Source organism: Sturnira hondurensis, unplaced genomic scaffold (genome assembly GCF_014824575.4).
Source record: "Sturnira hondurensis isolate 20B ecotype Veracruz unplaced genomic scaffold, ASM1482457v3 Scaffold0024912, whole genome shotgun sequence".
Taxonomy (NCBI): domain Eukaryota; kingdom Metazoa; phylum Chordata; class Mammalia; order Chiroptera; family Phyllostomidae; genus Sturnira; species Sturnira hondurensis.
In genome coordinates this window covers 1,192,348-1,211,735 of record NW_028097543.1, presented here as the reverse complement: position 1 = coordinate 1,211,735, position 19,388 = coordinate 1,192,348, and the positions used below count along the sequence as shown (strand labels likewise).

The following is a 19,388-nucleotide window of genomic DNA, read 5'->3' as shown; positions in this document are numbered from 1 at the left end:
CAGCCAACCACTCCAGGGGTGACCCGTTTATAGAACTGAGAAACAGTTGTTTGGAAGAAAAGTGAGCTAGAAAGAATGGACTCGGACATCACCAATTAGAGGGACAGTAGAGGGAGAGCAGGGCAAAGAAAGTTTCTGTCATCAGGCCACCTTCATGTCCCCAGTTCCAGGTCAGATTATGTTTATGAAAATAGCACGTTTGCGTTGAATAGAAGTTCAGATGACAGAACAGCAGAGGGTAGAAAAGTCCTGCTCAGGCACTCCCAGCGCCCCTCCCCGGTGTGCCCTCCAGAGGTAACTTGTATTAACAGTTTCTTGTGCAGCCTCCTTTGCCTGTCAAAACTTTTGTGATAGCTAGTATTTATAGAGCGCTTCGCGTGCATGAAATTGGGTGCCTCCACTAGTCCTCACAGAGCCGTCAGGAAGTAAGAACTGTTACCCCATTTCTTCGAGGTAGAGGCTGAGACTTAGAGGTATCATTTGTCGTGGATAAGACATCATCGAATTTAAGTTAAATGTGTTTTGTGTGCTACTTACAGAGAAGCACTGCCGATGAAATTGACAGAGTGCTTTCTTATCACATCAGTTGTAATATACGTCCTGGTTTTGAAGCTGTCGATGTGTGGGAAATGGGCATCTGAAAGTCAGTGACATAGGGTGCCTTTTCAGAGGTCACAAACAACTTCACATAGACACGTTTATTAGGCAGTATAACTTCTAACCTAATTAGACATTAAGTCAAAGGTGCTCTTTTTTTTTAATCCTTTTTTTTCTGCTTATTTTACCTAATACTATATCTAGGACTTTGAAAAATTTCAGTGCATTACATTCTTTTTTAAACAGCGGCATCATATTCTGTGGTGTGAATGTGCCATAATGTGACCAGTGCCTTATGGGAGATTTTTTCTGTTTATTTCTAGTATACAAACAGTGCCACATTAAATTGCTGGGTTGTGTAGCATTGTGCACTTGCAGTTTTAATACAGACCCCCATATTTCCCTCCAAAGATACTGCACTAATTTACCCTTGTACGCCAAATATTATGAGTCCTTGTTTTCCCTGCAGCAAGTGTTATGACTAAAAATAACTGTATTTTGAAATACCTATCTCTGGCCCTGCACTCTCCTTAGCCCTTTGGAGGCCCTGGTTTCGGTGCAGCAGGCCTTTCAGAGCTGCTTATATACCTTTTCCCTGGCAATAAAAGTCATTGCTGTTCTTAATGCATATGTGCCTCCCTCCTGTATTGCCTCATAACCCACCACTTCCAGAGAATGAATCAATTCTGAGCTCTCCTGTTCTCTGTCCCCAGATCAATGAGGAAATCTCTGTGAAACACCTTCCGTCCACGGAGCCTGACCCACACGTCGTCCGCATCGGCTGGTCCCTTGATTCCTGCAGCACCCAGCTAGGTAAGGGAGGGCGGCCAAGCAGCCCAGTGAGAGCACTTGCCTCTGTCCCTGGATTCTTGAGCTTCCGAAACTTCTCTATCCAGGGTTGGACGCAGCTAGGCTGGGGTGGAACAGACAGGAGGATTACATGTATGCCTCCGCCCAGCTGGGCAAACAGGGTTCGTCCAGATAGACCACGGTTTTATGACAACTTCTTATCCTTCATCTTTTAGGAGGGGTTCCAGAGTTCTCTTTAGAAAACTTTTTTCTTTCTTTAAAAAAGATTAGTTTTCTCCTGTCCTCAAACAATGCCAAAAATAAAAATAAATTTTTAAGGCCCGCACGTTCTGGCTAGGATTTTTTTTGTCCATACCCTAACCCAAAGTAAAAGGAGAAGCAGAGAACAGAGGGTCCCTGCAGGGCTGGTTGGCGGAAGCAGGGGCTGTCCAGTGAGAGGTTTTGAATTCTCCCAGGACCCCTGGCCTCCATGACCTTCTGTCCCCAAGTGACTGATTTCAGTGACCAGGGCTGGTTTCCTTCTGCCTCAGTCGAATATTCTGAGTATGGAAGTAATACGCGCATGCTGCTTGTAAAAAGTCAGGCCATACAGAGAGGAAATTACAAAAATAAAAGCCTCCTAGTCCTGAGAGCTGACCAGTGTTAGCACTTTGACCCACCGTCTTCTGGACAGTTCTTTTGTCCTTTGTGTATCTCACACGGGGTCTCACCACGGAGACTAGTTTGAAGCCTGGTTTCTTTTCCCCACTTGATATACAGTCAGTATGTTTTTGTAAATTAAAAGCTATAAATCAGTATAGCTTTTGGCCACTTTACAATTTTCCACTTGATAGTTGTAGCACTTGTAAATGTTTTGTAGATGATTTGAGTTCATTGCAGTTTTTTGCTGTTAAACAGTTAAGCTGTCCTTGTACGTAATTGTTCTGACCACTTAAGACTGATTCCTGAAAGTAAAAATGGCATCTCAAAAGCAATGTACAGTTCTGATACAGGTTAATGCTTTTTTCAAGACTTACAAGTCATCTCATTTTATCTTTTTCTGTTTTGAGATGTGAGTAGTGGGCAGTTGGCACAGATGCAGATAAAAAGCTCAGGGTGGTCAAGCAGAGGTCCAGGGCCGCACACACACGTTTCGGAGAAGAGCTGGGCCTGGAACTCGTGCTTGCTGGCTCCTGCTTTTCTGACAGGATGTTCTTTGGGTTCCTGGCCAAGGATTTCTATATAATCCAGGTGTCAGCCAGGACTGTTGGGATCTCAGGTTGCTTTAGCCCCCCAGTTTTGTAGCCTGAGGAAATCCAGAGTCTTTCCTAGGGGTTAGATGCCATGGTCTCCAGAAAGAAAACCTAGTCTCTTTGTTGATTGCTGCCAAAAAAACAAACAAACAAAAAAAACCCTTAGCATGAAAAAGTGGTGCCATTAGTAGATTTGACTGATTTTGAGCGTCGCAGGGAAGGGTTGCGTATCAGCAGACAGCCTTCCTCTGTCCCAGCCCCTCTCTTCCCCTCCCTTTCTTCCCAGATCCCCCTTTCCGTGCAGAGCGGTTCAGCTCCTCCTCCCAGACTTAACACCTAAGCCCATCAGGCCCGCAGGAGTTCTGCATATGCAGTGAAGAGCTTCCTTTCTATGGAAACTTCCTCCCTTTTCTCCCCCAAAAACTTCCGATTCATAAAATAGGGAAGAAAATTATTTCTTTTTCTTTTAAAAAAAACATGACAACCATAAAGGCCATTGTGACTCTCACAAGTTTAACCTGACTTTGCCTGTTTCTTTCTTCAGGTGAAGAGCCTTTCTCCTACGGCTATGGCGGCACTGGGAAGAAGTCCACCAATAGCCGTTTCGAAAACTACGGAGACAAGTTTGCAGAGAATGATGTGATTGGCTGCTTTGCGGTGAGTGCTGGCAGCCTGTGGGAGTTGGCAGAACCGAATGTTGGTCTTGTCAGGTGGACCTGCAGATGTTTCTTGCTGAAACCTCTGTTCACTGTCTGCACCATGCCCAGCCGCTGTCGCCATACCTCTTTGTCTCTTTGACAGACTGGAACACTTGGTGTCATTTTATGCAAAAACCATTCCACCTGCCTGGTCTTTTGTGTAAATGTGTCGGATGGCACCTTGAAGGGGTTTGGGGTTGTCAGGTGTGTGTACCCTTCCTGTCAGAGTAACCGTTTTTTTAAAAGATTTTATTTATGTATCTTTAGAGGGGAAGGGAAGGAGAGAGAGAGAGAAACATCAATGTATGGTTGCCTCTCATTCATCCCCCACTGGAGACTGGCCTGCAACCCAGGCATGTGCCCTGATGGGAATTGAACGACTGTATTTGGTTCGAAGGCAGGCCTGCACTCAATCAGCTGAGCTACACTAGCCAGGGCCAGAGTAACATTTTTAAGCAAACCCAGGAATTTGTTACCTTTGTCTGCTACCAAATAGCTTGTCTGCTCTCAAAGGCAATGCTGTTAGCTCCTGCCTCACTTTGGTTTTATCTCATCCGTACGCTTGTCTCTTCCTTCACCCCACGTTGGTTGAGCCAGGCTTCCTACAGTGCACTGCCTTCTCGGGGGGCAGGGGTGGGTGTAAACCCGAACAAGATAATCGGTGCCTGAGCTGCTGCCAGACTCCCTCAACCCAGTCCCTGCCATTCCACTTCCAGCCATGGGCAGCATACCCTCCCTGTTCTTCTGTCTACTGTAGAGACTCTTGGCGCCTACTTCAGAGTTTTGTGTGGGGTCATTAAGTCCCTCTGTTAGAAGCACTTAGAATAATGCTTGGTGCATGATGTGTACTCGATACATCCTACTTAGTAGTACTGTTATTGTTGGGAGTTACAGGTGTTTGTAAAACGTGCCACGAGACCCTGGCAGGGAGTGGCTATCGAGAGTGGGTTGCCTACATCATGTCTTTATTTCTTAAAACTTCAGCACCCATTTCTAATTAACTTGTACTATAGTACAGTTACTAAATTTAACATGGATGTAATGCTATTATCTACTCCTCAGTCCACATTCACTTTTTAAATTTTTACTGATTTTAGAGCAGGGGTGTCAAACTCATTTTCAGAGGGTTGCCTTCAAAGGGCTGAATGTGATTTTAGGTCTGTATAAATGTAACTGCTCCTTAACTAGGGACAAAGAGCTCGGTGCTGCACCAGGTAGAAACAAGGTAGAGGGCTGGATTCAGGCCGCAGGCCTTGTGTTTGCCCCCTGTGTTTTAGAGAGAAAGGAAGGGGGGGCGGAGAGAAACATCTGTTTGTTCTTCCACTTATTTATGCATCTATTGGTTGATTCCAGTATGTGCCCTGACTGGGAATCGAACCCACAACCCTATCATGTTGGGATGAGGCTCCAACCAACTGGGAACTACCTGGCCAGGGCTTCACATTTAAATTTTGTAAATTGTCCCGACAATATTATTTGGAGCAATTTTGTTTCTGGTTCAGGATCCAATGCAGGATTGCTTATTGCATTTTTGTGTCATGTTTTTTTAGTCTAAGACAGTTTCTCAGTCTTCCTTTGTCTTTCTAATAAAAAGCATGTTTTCTTAAACAAAAATTAACCATGTTTATACTCTATTCTAAACCTTGAATTTTTTCATTTAACATTAAATGAAATGTTAATTTCATTTTAGCTGTCTCTCCCTGTCTATACAGATTATATAGATTATATAGGTGTAACTGAGTTAAAAAACATTTTTCAGTAGTTACTAAAGTCACACGGTTTGCAAAAACATCCGGAAATACAAAAAGGTGTGCAGCATAACATCCTTTTCAGACCTTCCTCTTCCACCCACGGTTTACATAATACCTTTCTCCACACATGGATCCACTGACTTTAACACAAAAGGTAGCATATTTATATCTGTTACTCTACATCTTTTTTTGCTTACCCATACCTCTTAGAGATCTCTCCATCAGTGCCCACAGGACTTCTCTGTTCTTTTAGATCATCTGTAGCCATTGTGAGCCTCATCCGTGTTTTGTAATCAGCCTTCTGTTAGCAGACATTCAGTTAGTTTCTTGCCTCATGCCTGCCCGGAATTCTGAGGCCCGCATCAGTCTGCCCTGGCTCGGTTGACCAGGCTTCTGTTGGTGGGCCTCAAGAGTTACTTGCTCAGGTGGTTGATGCTTCAGTGACAGCTTATCGTTTTCCCACTTGCTAGAAAGTCTTCGAGATCTTTTTGTGTCCCCTTCCCCACTGGAACACATTCAGCAATGCTGGGGTGAGCGACTTGCACATCTGTACGTTTTTGTAGGAATATAGTTGTGTTTATTTCCAAAAGCGTAACTTCTGGGTCAAAGGTATATATTTGCTGGGTAACACCAGGAGTGCACTGCCCAGAGGCTGCAGCAGTTTAACATGGCATTGGGGGTGACAGTGTCCCCCAAACTCTGTCCTGTCTTCGTGTGAGGTGCCGTCTGTGCGGCAGTTTTGGGTGTCAAACCTTACCTCTTGCTTCAACCACATCATCTCTGCTTCTATTAAGATTCCACATGCAATTTCCTCTGTTCGAAGAAGGCTACAAATTTTTAAAAGGCTCAGGGTGGCAGGTTGGGGGAGGTGTAAAAATCAGTGGCCTGAGGGAAGCTGAGGCAAAGAACCTATGTCAGATCTTGAGTTTTCAACATTCACAAAACAAAAAGAACAAAATGGCTTTGCAGGTAGAGAGAACAAGATAATGCATTACAGTTACAACATGAGGAGCGCTGGGGATGCCACAAGGAGACAGCGCAGGTGAGGCTACAAAAACGACACACTGTGAACAAAGCCAGGCCTAAGGACTCGGGGTTGTTAGGCAGAGTAACAGGACTATACCTGCCTCTTGGACAGATGGCCCTGCTGTTACAGCTTTGCCAGGTGGTTTCTGTATAGTACGGTAAGTTCCCATAGGAAAGCTGGTGGCTGTAATGAAGGCTAATCCCCATGACATTCGTTTCCACGTTGGAGCAAAGGGGACCTGGGCCACTTCTGCTCAGGTGAGAAGTCCCAGCAAGGGCCATACTGCAGGGATTAGGATTCAGTCTGGCAAACGTCTACATGTCTGCCCTGCGTAGTATTGAACTGTGTGGGCACTCGGAGGCAAACAGATATAAACGACTCTACTGAGCTGCACCCCTGAGCACTGAGGAGGGTGTGGAGAAGCTCCTTGGGAGAAGGGTCTCTCACTGTTCCTTGAGGAGCAAATCCCAAGGTGGTCTTCTCATTCGAGAGAAGGAATACCACGTTTTACTTTCAAATCAGGCACTGAACGTGCATTTTGCTTTGGTCTGCTGTCTGATTGCAGGTTTTGAGCTCAGCCTCTTTACCCTGCACCCAAAGTGATCTTTCTGAAGCAGTTTGACCACACCACTTCCCTGTTCAAAACAAGTCAGGGACTCTTCTCTGTCATCAGCACAAAGTGCTAACTCCTGAAGTGACAGAGAGAGTCACATACTAAGGGCAGGGGCCATGTCTCCTCCCCACACTTAAGCCCTGCACGGTGCCTGGCATCTTGGGGTGGGAGCCCCCATTCATTGTAGGATCACTGTGGGGGCAGCGCACTAATCCACTTACTCCTCAGAAGAATGCTGTGCACTATAGAATCTTACGGCCTCCCTGTTTTGATAGTGAATGGCAGAGCTAAAGCAGCTGGCCTTCTAAAAGGAGATTTTATTGAGCGCGGGCCTGCGAATCAGACAATCGCGGTTCGATTCCCAGTCAGGGCACATGCCTGGGTTGCAGGCCAGTTCCCTACAGGCCAACTCCCAGCAGGGGGTGCAGGAAAGGCAACCATACACTGATGTTTCTCTCCCTCTCTCCTTCCCCTCTAAAGATAAATAAATAAAATATTTATAAAAAAAATAAAATGAGATTTTAAGAAATTGTTTTAAAGATTTTATTTATTTTTATAGAGTGTAAAGGAGGGAGAAAGAGAGGAAGAGAAACATCAGTGTTCGAGAGATACATCTATTGGTTGCCTGTTGCACGCCACCAAGTAGGGACCTGGCCTGCAACCCAGGCATGTGCCCTGACTGGGAGTTGAACTGGTGACCTTTCAGTTTTCAGGCTGGCTTTCAATCCTCTGAGCCACACCAGCCAGGGCCCAAAACAGGATCTTAACCACTAAACTTCAACTGCTTGGTAGGAACGCAAATGAATAGTTAATGAATGTATGTGGTCCCTGCCAGGCTCTCCAGCTGTACCTGAAATTCCCCCTCTTCCTTTACCATTCAGCCTGTCTAATCCTCTGTTCTCCTGTTGCCGTAATTGTGCATAAATAATACTTCTCTCCAGAACTCTATCCTCCTGCCCCAAACTTGGCTCATTTTGTTATTTAAGACTTGGCTTACAGGTTCCCTCCGCCCACCCCCAGGGAATCTTGCTTCTATGTAGGTATTGTTACTGAATTAGGATGTGTCCTTATCTGGTTCCCCAGGAGGCCTTGACCTCTGTCAGGCCCAGATCACCATAGATAGTTGCACCAGGGAGAACAGGAGCTCGGCAACATGTGTCACACAAATGAATGTGTTTGTGGAGTTGGACTTGACTTAAAAGGCCCTGCCATGATGTTCTTTCCATCTGTTACCTTCACAGACTGCCCTCGCTGGGGTTGAGGCTGGACAAATTGCCTTTTCCTTTGTCTTCCTCTCAGGCTAGGCACATGGCTCAGATACTTAGACCTCCCTCAAATTACATGATTCACATCTACCAGCCTTTGGATCTTGGGCAAGGAGGGCTGTGGTCTGCACTTAGACTCCAAGTTGTTCGTCAGCGCCACCCATTGTGTCTGTGTGGCATGGGGTAGGGTTACGGCCAAATCTGGGAGGCCAGTTGTGTGTCTGCTCTGCATCTGCTGTCTCCAACTTGGGATCCCTGGTGCCTTTGGCTGAGTGTTGGCTTAAGATTTTCTTTCTTTGGCTTTTTTCTCCAGGACTTCGAATGTGGAAATGACGTGGAACTTTCCTTCACCAAGAACGGGAAGTGGATGGGCATTGCTTTCCGAATTCAGAAGGAAGCCTTGGGGGGTCAGGCCCTCTACCCGCATGTTCTGGTGAAGAATTGTGCAGTGGAGTTCAACTTTGGGCAGAGGGCGGAGCCCTACTGCTCTGTCCTTCCTGGCTTTACCTTCATCCAGCACCTTCCCTTGAGTGAGCGCACCCGGGGCACTGTCGGACCAAAGACCAAGGCAGAGTGTGAGGTGAGTGAGCCTGGAGGATGGAATTGGTGGTTCTCTCTGCTGGGCCACCTAAGCGCTGAGGCAGAAGGGAGACGCATGGCAGCTGGGTGTGGGGAAAGCCGCACCACCTCCTCGTGTGTGCAGCCTTCGAGAAAGGGCCCTCTTCTTCCTGACTCCTGGGGGCTGGCCTGAGTTGAAAGCTGCTGTGTGTGAGATGAGAGCCATGGGTATGGCTTAGGCCAAAGGGGCGGGGTGGGGGGGGGATAGAGCGAGAGGCCTAAAAATCCTGTAAAGTTTCCAAAAGGAAGTTGCCACACTGCTCCTTGGGTGAAGTTAGCATCTTGGAACAGGAAGCTTTCCTTCCAGCAGAAAAGGATATGAAGGTGCTTCCTGGTGTGTGTGTTTTTCAAGGAGGTTGCACAGCTTCATACTCTCACACAAAGCTGTTTAAGAACAAAAATGACAGCTGGCCTTGGGGATGCTTTAGCTGCAAAAGCAGTACTGGTGGTCTTTGTGCTCATTTGTTTTTTGATATATAAGTAATTTTATTGTTTAAGAAATAAGAAATACAAAGAAAATGCAAGTTTCTGCCTTGGCTGGTGTGGCTCAGTGAACTGAGAGCCAGCCTGTGAACCCAAGTACCGCTGGTTCAATTCCCAGTGTAGGGCACATGCCTGGGTTGTGGGCCGGGTCCCCAATGAGGGGCACATGAGGGGCATCACACGTTGACGTTTCTCTCCCTCCCTTCTCCTATTTCTAAAAAATAAAATACATACAAACATAAATAGATTAATTAAAAGTTTCTCATTATTCCACCATTTGCAAAAAGTTTACTTTTAAAGATTTTATTTACTTATTTTTAGAGAGAGGGAAGGGAGGGAGAAAAAGACAGAAAGAAAAAATGTGTGGTTTCCTCTCCTGTGCACCACGCCGGGGACCTGGCCCACAACCCAGGCATGTGCCCTGACTGGGAATCAATTTGGGGACCCCTTGGTTCGCAGGCTGGTGCTCAGTCCACTGAACTACACCAGCCAGGGCTTAAAGTTTTAGATTTTTATCCTGTGGCTGAACTAAATGCTTGTTTCATACACAGACATGTTACCATTGTGACCTCATGGTTTAAGCATTTTGATATCCGATCCTTCTTACTTAATATTATTTTGTGAACACCTATTTTTTTTTTTTTTAAGATTTTATTTATTTATTTATTTTTAGAGGGGAAGGAGAGAGGGAGAGAAACATCAATGTATGGTTGCCTTTTGTGCATCCCCTGCTGGTAGTTAGCCTGCAAGGAACCGGTTTGCAACCCAGGCATGTGCCCTGACTGGGAATCGAACCGCGATCATCTGGTTCGCAGGCCCGCGCTCAATCCATTGAGCTACGCCAGCCAGGGCTTGAACACCTATTTTTTAATTCTTTTTTCATTTTAATCTTTACCCAAGATTTAAAAAAAAAGGCAAGGGCATGCTTATTGATTTTAGAGAGAGAGAAAGGAGAGGAGAGTGGGAAAGAAACATTGATGTGAGAAAGAAACTTATTAGTTGCCTCTTGTACATGCCCCAACCAGGGACCAAACCCACAACCCTTTTCAGTTTACATGACGACACTCCAACCGAGTGAGCCATCCTGCCCAGGAATAATGTCATTTTTAATAGCCCCACAAACTAACCATTTCCCTCTTACTGGCATTGAGGTTGTGTCTGTTGTACAGATTCTAAGTGTACTGACTGTATACAATGGTTGTCCTTGTACGTGCAATTTGTCTCCATCTCAGACTCGAAGAAAGTCGTGCCCACTCTGTGGGCCAGTCCCAGTGCCTGGCCCTCCTTGGGTATGCCCTGTCAGAGGCCATTGAATGATGCTAAACAAAAATGTAAAGATATATAACAGCCCCTGGTTTGTGCTCATCCCAGGCCAGGTCATCTACTGATGGTTTGAGGGGCTTCATCTCTTTGAATCCCGGCAACAACACTGTGAGGCAGAAGTTATTGTTTTCATTTCCCAGAGGTGGCCATGAGGTTTAGAGTCACTCTCACGGTCACCAGCAAGTCAGGGAGGTGCCAGGCTGCACCCTGCTGCTGCTTCAGTGCTCCTCCCTGCCCTGTTTCTCCAGATTCTGATGATGGTGGGCCTACCCGCTGCCGGGAAGACCACATGGGCCATCAAACATGCAGCCTCCAACCCTTCCAAGAAGTACAACATCCTGGGTACCAATGCCATCATGGACAAGATGCGGGTAAGGACAGCCCCTGGTCTTTTCTTCGCCATTGCCCTCACCCCACCCCCCATTGCCACCCTACAGCCAGGGCCACCCACCTCTTACTACCCCCTGCCCACAGGTGATGGGCCTACGTCGACAGCGGAACTATGCTGGCCGCTGGGACGTCCTGATCCAGCAGGCCACCCAGTGCCTCAACCGCCTCATCCAGATCGCTGCCCGCAAGAAACGCAACTATATCCTAGACCAGGTATTTACTGGTGACCATCATGCTCCTGGAGAGGGAAGGGTCCTGCTGGGTGCCTGGATATTCCCTCTTACCCTTCTCTTTTTTCACCATAATGGTCTTAGGCAGTAGTGCTGGTAAGGGGGTCAGCCACCCATAGTGGCACAGTCTCGGGCTCTTAGCACAGCTCTCTGAGCCCTGTCAGCGAGTGGCATCTGGGGCCGTGGTCCAGCAGAGGCCCTCAGCAGCCTAACAGAGCATCCTCAGGTGAGAGCTGTGGAGTGAAATGGAAAGGGCATGGATTTCTGAGGTGGGCAGACCTGGGCTCTAATCCCACCTCTGCTACTTTCTAGCTGCATGCCTACAGCCAGTCCCCTCCGTCTTTCAAATCCCAGCTTCCTGGTCTGTAAAATGGAGGTCTTAATGGTGCCCACATACCTAGCACAGGCCTGGCACACAGCAGCTGCAGATTGTTACTAATTACTCTGTACAATAAGTATGTCCCAGGTTCTCTTAGTGATGCAGATCCCGACTCCTAGGGTCTGTGGTATTGTGGACGAGATGAGAAATTCACACGGACTACCGAGTCCTTTGGAGGGAAAAGGGACGGCGCGGCTTCCCTCTCAAGGGGAGAGCACCTTGGAGCACCTCGGCCACTCTCTCAAGAGGACAGTGCCTCCACCCTTGCCTTGACAGGCTTTTATTGGGTTCAGTTTGCACAGGAATATAGGGTGTATATGTAAAGCTCATCAGTCATTCTCAGGCAGAAATGATTGAACACTAGATAACATTCAAAGAACTCTGAGGGCTTATTCCGAGTCAGGGTCAGAGAGTTACAGGGCCATAAAACTTTGGGGGAACAAACTCAGACCCTTATCATTTAAATTGAGGGTATTTGCAAAGCAGGTTTCACAGGATTTTATGCATTCTTTCTTAGGCCTGATCCCCCTAGGGAACCTGCCCTTTCCAGCACAGGGCCACACCCACTTCCAGCATTGCTTAAGGCTTAAGTCCAGCAGGGGAAGTAAGGCAGCCAAAAGATTAGGAGACTTCTTGCAAACAGAATGATTCAGGCTATGTCAAAGCTGAGGGGTGAAGGTCCATCACCCCCTTTTTCTGTAGCCCCCCAAGTCCTTCCCTGAGGGCCCCTTCACGACCGTGCCTGTCTTAGGTCATCCCTCTTTTGAGGAATCTTACCTGGCATTGGCTAACCAGTCATCTACCCGGGGCCAAGCAGGGTAAAGGGAAAGGGGGGCAGAGGTGGTGCCCCTGCAAGGAAGATAGCCTTTGTCTCCTCTAAGTGTTTGTGGTCCCATGATCTGTTACTCAGCCTTAGTCACCAGGGGATTACAGCTTCTGAAACCAGGCAGGGCAGTTCCCAGCACTTAGCAAGCACATTTTTACGGCTATCAGGTACATCGCTAAGTCACATTTTTGTACCCATTTTTAAATTAAGAGGAGCGTTGTTCACATTGGGTGATGTGGGATACTTTGAAATTAAACACAGTTTTGTATGCAGTTATATCCTTTTTTAAAAAAAAATTTAAGCCCTGGCTGGCGTATCTCAGTGGATTGAGCACGGGCCTGCAAACCAGAGTATCGCGGTTCGATTCCCAGTCAGGGCACATGCCTGGGTTGCAGGCCGGTTCCTTGCAGGCTAACTCCCAGCAGGGGTCGCACAAAAGGCAACCATACATTGATGTTTCTCTCCCTCTCTCCTTCCCCTCTAAAGATAAATAAATAAATAAAATATTTTTAAAAAAAATTAGCTTTGAGTTAAGATAGGAAGATCACTTGTGGCTTTCAACATTCTCAAAAATGTAAGTAACCCAAACATAGTTAAGGATTTCTGTTTCAGGGTAATGAGTTCCCTCATGTTTACTCCCTATGAGACGTCATTCTTCCCATGTGTCCTGAGGGTTTCAAGTAGCAGATCCTGTATTTGGGGTCTGTGAACAAACTGCTTTTCTCCTAAGCCTTGCATTCTTGTTTTCTTAAAAACCTGTGAATGTGCAGGTACATCAGGTGAGTGCCTTCCATACACGTAGCCTCAGATGCTTGGTTACCGGGAGTTCAGAGGGCTCCTGATGAGAGTGGAGTTGGCGATGGTGGCTGGCAGCTTAGGGGACCAAGTTGCTTGTGCATGGGAGTGAGCATAGCATCTTCACAAAACAACTGAGTGAGCATGTCAGGTCACGAACACGTGGAGATGTGAGAGAGTGATGTGCTCAGAGAGCATGGAGGAAGCTCTGTGCCCCTTCCCACACAACCTTGCCCCATGCATCTGTTCCAAGTGCTTGATCCTGAGTTACATCCTTTCATATTAAACTGGTAATCTAGTATTTACAGTTGAAGAAATGATTCATTACATTCAGCATTTAAAAGGAAAGGCTGCTGGCTGGTTCTAGTTCTTGATAGACAAGTTAATTTAAATGATCTTTCCAGGCAGTTAGGTGTTGGGAGTAGAAGCCTGCTCTTTGCTGATGGAACAGCCATGCTAGGAAAACCGAGCGTTGGTCAAGGCTCAGCCATACCCTGGCCCTCATCTGGGATGGTGGGCCTGTGAGATACGCTCTGGGTTCTGAAACTTGGATTGAGCCTGAAGACCCTCACATTATGAAGAAGACAGCACATGATCCCCCACTACTACATTTTGATGGAAACAACTAATTGGGCTAATGTTCAGCATATTTATTTCTGGGGGTAGGGGAACTGTTGAGCACAGGATACTCCAAGAGACACCCAGGGTTACTGCTGCCGCTCGGCCCCATCAGTAACGCATACAGCCAGCCTTACCGCCCTTCACACACTTTGTTTTTGAGCCCTGACCTTGCTTCACTCATTCTTGTCGGGGAATTTGGGGCTGTAGTGTGACTTGGCATCAGTGGGACTCAGTGTCCTACACGGAGGGGGGGGAGGTGGCGAGTGTTGTTTCAGCGCCCTGCAGATTCCCAGCAAGTAATCCCTGCCAGTCATTTTGTCAGTGTGCTGGTTAAATCAGCTGTGAAACCCACTTCAGATACATGGCTCCATGGAGAAGGATTGTAGAAGGATCTTTCTGGGGGAAGATCATCTTAACATCTCTGTCCAACATTTCAGAGTGGACCTTCCTGGAGGTCGGGCCTCGGCTCCTTAGCCGGGCACAGTACGGCTGAGCTCTGTAGAGACACACTGGTGGTCTTTGGAGTGTGTGCTTGCTGGTTCAGAGGTGGGGTCCAGGGCCCAACCAGACACACCTGTGGTCTTCAGGGCCGTGGGCCTCCTAATGGAGGGAGCAGATTGGGCCAAGTGATCCAGGCCAACAGTGAGACAGAAGTATCTGAACTCTGAAGGTGGGGGAGGAGGGTTGGTTCTCTGTTAAGAGAACCATGTCAATAGATTGACATGGGGCCTCAAACCAGAGGTTACTCAGGTCTGGGAAGACATCTAAAGCCAGTAGTTTACCTTTTTTAAAGACTTTATTTAATTTTTAGGGAGAGGAGAGGGGAGGGAGAAAGAGAGGGAGAGAAACATTGATGTGCCGTAGAAACACTGATTAGTTGCCTCTTACACGCCCCCACTGGGGACCTGGCCTGCAGCCCAGGCATGTGCCTGACTGGGAATGGAGCTGGCGACCTGTCGGTCCACAGACCAGCACTCAGCCCACTGAGCAACAGCAGCCAGGGCAGAAATGCCTATTTTTGAGAGGGAAGAAAAATGTGCCTGCAGAAGGCAGGTGAGGCCATGTGGTGAACTATACGTCTGTCTGGTTAGGGCCCCAGGTCCTGCCCCCGAATATGTCTCATTGGGTACAAGCTCTTGGGTTTGTCGGGACTTTGACCTGCATTCCATGATGGTCTGAGCATCCTCTTCAGATCATGTGGGTATTACAGCTATGGGGCATTGAGGAGAAAAGGAAAAGAGATAAACCACAAGTGAAACAGGCCTCAGGAAAGGACCCTGGTCAAAGTTATGCTGTTGGTTTACTAGTAGAACTTGCCTCTAACCACTTCCCAGGTGGCTATGACTCAAAATGGTTGGAGCTGTGGTGGGAGGTTGGGAGGTGGGATTCATGGGGAAAAGTGTTGAGGCTTTGTCCTGTGGGCAATGGGGAACCACAGTCATGTTTTAATGAGGGAGGGACATGCTCAATTTGCCTGCCTACTAAAAAGATAAAGAGAAAGGAAAAAGGGGAAGTAGGCTACATTGCTTGAAGTGGCTCTTGTGGTCCTCTTGCTGATGAAAAACCTCTCTAGAAGGAGATGCTGCCCAGGCTGGCCCTGGCCTAACAAGGAGCCTCGAGAGCGGGTTTGGAGGAGGAGCTGGCCCTCTGAGGCAACAGGTGCCCTTCAGGAGGCAGCTGAGAGGGCCTTTGCGGGGCCACTGCTGCGCTGAGGGCCACAGGCTAGGAGCTCCCTTAGGGCTCTAACAGCCTGCCAGGCCAGGCAGTGATCAGAGGCAGGACTGGGTGTGACAGTTTCACCAACCTAGGCTCAGAATGTGTGGTTCTAGTCCTGCTTTGCATCCTTGTTGACAGGTGCCATGCCTTTGCCTACCACAAACCCGGGGCTAGAGGGGAAGGCCCAGCCACCTCTTACTGGCAGATGTTGGGAGAAAGGGGTGTTCCTCTCCTCTACATTCTCTGTCCCCAGAACCTCAGCCAGTTTCATTTTGACACCAGCGAACTCTCTCCCTGCACGTGGGTTCCTCCCACTGGGTATACCTCATGGTGAGCCCAGAGTGCACTTTTTTTTCCCCTTAAGATTTTATTTATTTATTTTTTAGAGAGAGGGGAAGGGAAGGAGAAACATCAATGTGTGGTTGCCCCTCACATTCCCCCAGCCAGGGACTTGGCCCACAAGTCAGGCATGTGCCCTGACCGGGAATCAAACCAGCAACCACTTGGTTTACAAACCCACACTCAGTCCACTGAGCTTACACCAGTAAGGGCCAGAGTACACTCTTATCACCAGCTTTAAGTTTGCTCCTCTGGCATCTATCCAGGCGTCTCCCATTGAGCTATGGATAGGGAGGAGGCGGGGGACAAAGAGATGAAGTGGAACAGTGGGGCTCCTGCTGTGTTCCTACCTTACCCCCGCCCCACCCCAGACTGTTACACACCAAAACTACCCATACGGCTCCTCTGAGAAACCTCTCCTGTCCTTTGGCCCACATTCCTAGCGATTGGGGGTTGCCGGGGGTCAGGGGACCCAGCCTTAGCAGATCTTTTTAGAGCCAGCATTTTCAAGCAGGGTGGAACTGGGGGAAGTACGAGCTAGGCAGAGGGAGCTCACACAGCTGGAAAAGCTGATCTAGCTGTTGTGCTGGTCTCTTAGCAACAGACACCAGCATCCCCCAGTGGCCACAGCAGTCCCCGACCAGCCCGGGGTCTCTGACCTCACTATGTTTGCTGTGGCAACAGCCACCAGCAGCTAACTCCCTTTCCTCCAGGAAAAGGCAAGTATTTGCATTTCTGCTAGTGTGGTTTAGACACTCCTGCCTTCCCCAAGCCAAGGAGTACGGGGAGGGAGGCGCAGTCTTGGAAACTCTCACTGAGAGGGTTTCCGCACCTCAGCTCCAGAGTGTCTGACAAGGCATCCCTGAGTCGAGCCACTTCCCAGGACAGAGGCCAGCTCTCCGCCCCTTCCTCCCATCCCATGAAGCTGCAGGGACTAACCCTAGGCAGTGTTCTCTTCTCTGCCCCCTCATCAGGACATTGGTAGAGCAGTTCTGCCCCATGAAACCCTCCAGGAGGTGTTTATCTCTCGGGTTCAGAAGAATCAAAATAGGATCACCTCCTATGGGCACATAAACTGTGGAATCCGTTGTTCATAGAATGGGCTAGAGCCACATTTTTTAGGCACCCGTCCATTCAGGCTTTTGCATCGGGAGAAAACCTTATTATTTAGCTTGGAGAAACCCAAATTCTATCTTCCTGTGACCAGATGCCACCTTCGCTCTGCTTTTAGGAATAGAATCCAGAAAGAGCCATAGGGAGAGGGACTGGACTTCTGTCCTACATGTAACCTGATGTGCTTTTTAACCACGTGGGCCAGTGCCCAAAGCCCGGATCACACAGCGTTTGTGTGCCCCGCCCCACACCCTCTCACTCCCCTTCCTGAATGTTGAGACACTTGCCCTGGGGAATAGGGAAGAATGTCTTTGCCTGGTGTGTATGTCAGGGCCGTGGAGGGACTGGTTTAGAGCTGCCATCCCCCACTTTTTTTTAGCGCCAGGGACTGGTTTTATAGAAGACGGTTTTTCACAGACCGGGATGGAGGGGCTGGTTTTGGGATGATTCACGCACATTGCTTTTAGGCTCACCTCCTGCTGTATGGCCCAGTTCTGAACAGGCCTGGACCGGTAGCAGTCCTTGGCTCGGAGGTGGGAGACCTCTGGTTTTGAGGACCGCGGTACCCAGGGCCTCGCTCTCTCATTGGGGGCGCACTGGGTGCCTGGCCTCGTGCCGACCCACAACCCAGCCCTGTTCTTTTTGTCTTAGAAGAGGAGCCCTTGTGCCCTATCTTTCCCTCGACTTAACTTTGCTCGGTCTTCTCTTAGGACAGTGTCAGTCCTGTTAGCCATTTTTCCAGATCCACCCTGTGTGTGACTGTTTTCCCTGCCACGTACCAGGCATTTCACGCCTACAAATCCTCGCCGCAGCTGGGAGGAAAGCGATACAATCTCTGTCTTTCAGATGAAGAAATTTGAGACTCAGACTAATTGGGGGACTTGTCTGCAGTCTGACAAATAGTAAAGGGCACAGCTGGGACTTTTGGGTGTGAGCTTCTTCGCCAAACCTATGTTCTTTGTACCTTGTCTCATTGTTCCTGCCTTTCTGATGAGAAGACACTGTAGCTTGACCTTCCCTGAGTCTGACTTGCCTCATCAGCGTTGCAGTGAGAACGTCAGCAGTGCCCCACCCAGTGCCAACGGTGGTTCCTATTGAGTGTTGGCTGTGTGCCAGGCCCTGGGCTAACCAGGAGCTTTTACTCACATGAACTCCTTCAGTCTTAACAGCAACCATATGACATGCCTATTGTTGTCCCCATCTGGGGCTTGCAACTCAGTAAATGCACAGTGGGTTGACTTTACAGACAAGGAGGCTGGAGGCTTTGAGTGGAAGTCACTCACCCCAGGCCACACGCGTATGACATGGCCAAATCAGGTTAGAACCAGGGTGAGCCAGGACATCCCCTCCAGAAGGCCTGCCTTGGTCAAGATGGCTTCCGCTCTGGGCCAGTGCTTCGTGGTCTGCTTCCTGCTCAGTCTTCACCAGCCCAGGAGGGAGGCTTCCTGTCCCCATCGTACGGGCAAAGCAACTGTAGGGACTGGCCAGAGTGAGTTTATACTCACACCAAGACTTGATCCTGGGCTTTTTCCACTTTGCCAGGCTGCATCTTCAAAATGCACCTTTTTTTGTTCATTTGTTTTACTCCCTTTTGCAAACTATTTGTCCCCTTTGTGGCCTCTCTCTTGATTCCCTGTCATGCCACCAAAAGTTGTTTAAATGCATGTATGTATTCCCAAGGAGCCTAGCGTACAGGGGGTGTTCACAAGTGGAAGTCGTCCTTACTGCTGCTCTTAATCAGACATGTCCTGGGGCACTGCTCTGTGCCAGCACCAGCCCAGGACACACCTGCCCATCACCTAGAGGAAGGGAAAAGAACCTTCAAAGCAAAACTGCATTTGTGCCCTGGCTGGTGTTGCCCAGTGGATTAAGCGCCAGCTTGAAAGGTCGCTAGTTCGATTCCCAGTCAGGGCACATGCCTGGGTTTGGGACCAGGTCCCTAGTTGGAGGCCTGCAAGAGGCAGCCAACAGATGTTTCTTTCTCACGTCGATGTATCTCTTACCTGTTTCTCCCTCCTTCCCCCTCTCTCTGAAAATAAATAAATACTTTTTTTTAAAACTACACTTGTGAAAAGCAGGGGCTGTTGCCTTGTGGGTCCTCCTGGTTAGAAATTTGTGGGTGAGACTGATGTTTCAGAGAAGCGCCAAGGGAATGAAAGAATCAGAGTTGAGAAAAGCAGTCTACACAACTATTGGAGGGGGCTGCTTAGTTACTATAGCCATTCTGTAAATACTATGTAGCCATTAAAAAGAGAAACAGTGGCACAGAAAAATATCAGAACTATTAAGTGAAAAAAGGCTGCAGAAAAGTATCATTAGTATGGCTGAGCTCATGTTAAAAATAACAGATGTTTTTAGAAGGATGTAAGTTTAATACAATTTCTCCCCAGCCTATAAGACCGGCAGTGGGTGGGTGAAGGTATTCTCAGGTTTGTACTCTGGATTTTTCGGTGAGTACGTGCAGGCATTCTTTGAAGATACGGCAGGCCCAGTTCCAGACCACTGTGGTGGAGTGAGTTGTGATATTTTTGCCGGGGGAGGGTCTTGCCTTCAATTCGTAAC

At 48.2% G+C, this 19,388-nt stretch overlaps 1 protein-coding gene across 2 annotated transcripts in view; it reads left to right on the top strand.

Annotated features, from left to right (window-relative positions):
• HNRNPUL1 (heterogeneous nuclear ribonucleoprotein U like 1) overlaps positions 1-19,388 on the top strand; it is a 35,412-nt gene that overhangs the window by 10,361 nt on the left and 5,663 nt on the right. For both annotated transcript variants that reach the window (XM_037039019.1, XM_037039021.1), the window contains exons 6-10: positions 1,311-1,410; positions 3,184-3,296; positions 8,307-8,573; positions 10,666-10,788; positions 10,892-11,020. In XM_037039019.1, coding sequence (XP_036894914.1) covers positions 1,311-1,410; positions 3,184-3,296; positions 8,307-8,573; positions 10,666-10,788; positions 10,892-11,020 — 732 coding nt within the window. The remainder of the gene's footprint in view (positions 1-1,310; positions 1,411-3,183; positions 3,297-8,306; positions 8,574-10,665; positions 10,789-10,891; positions 11,021-19,388) is intronic.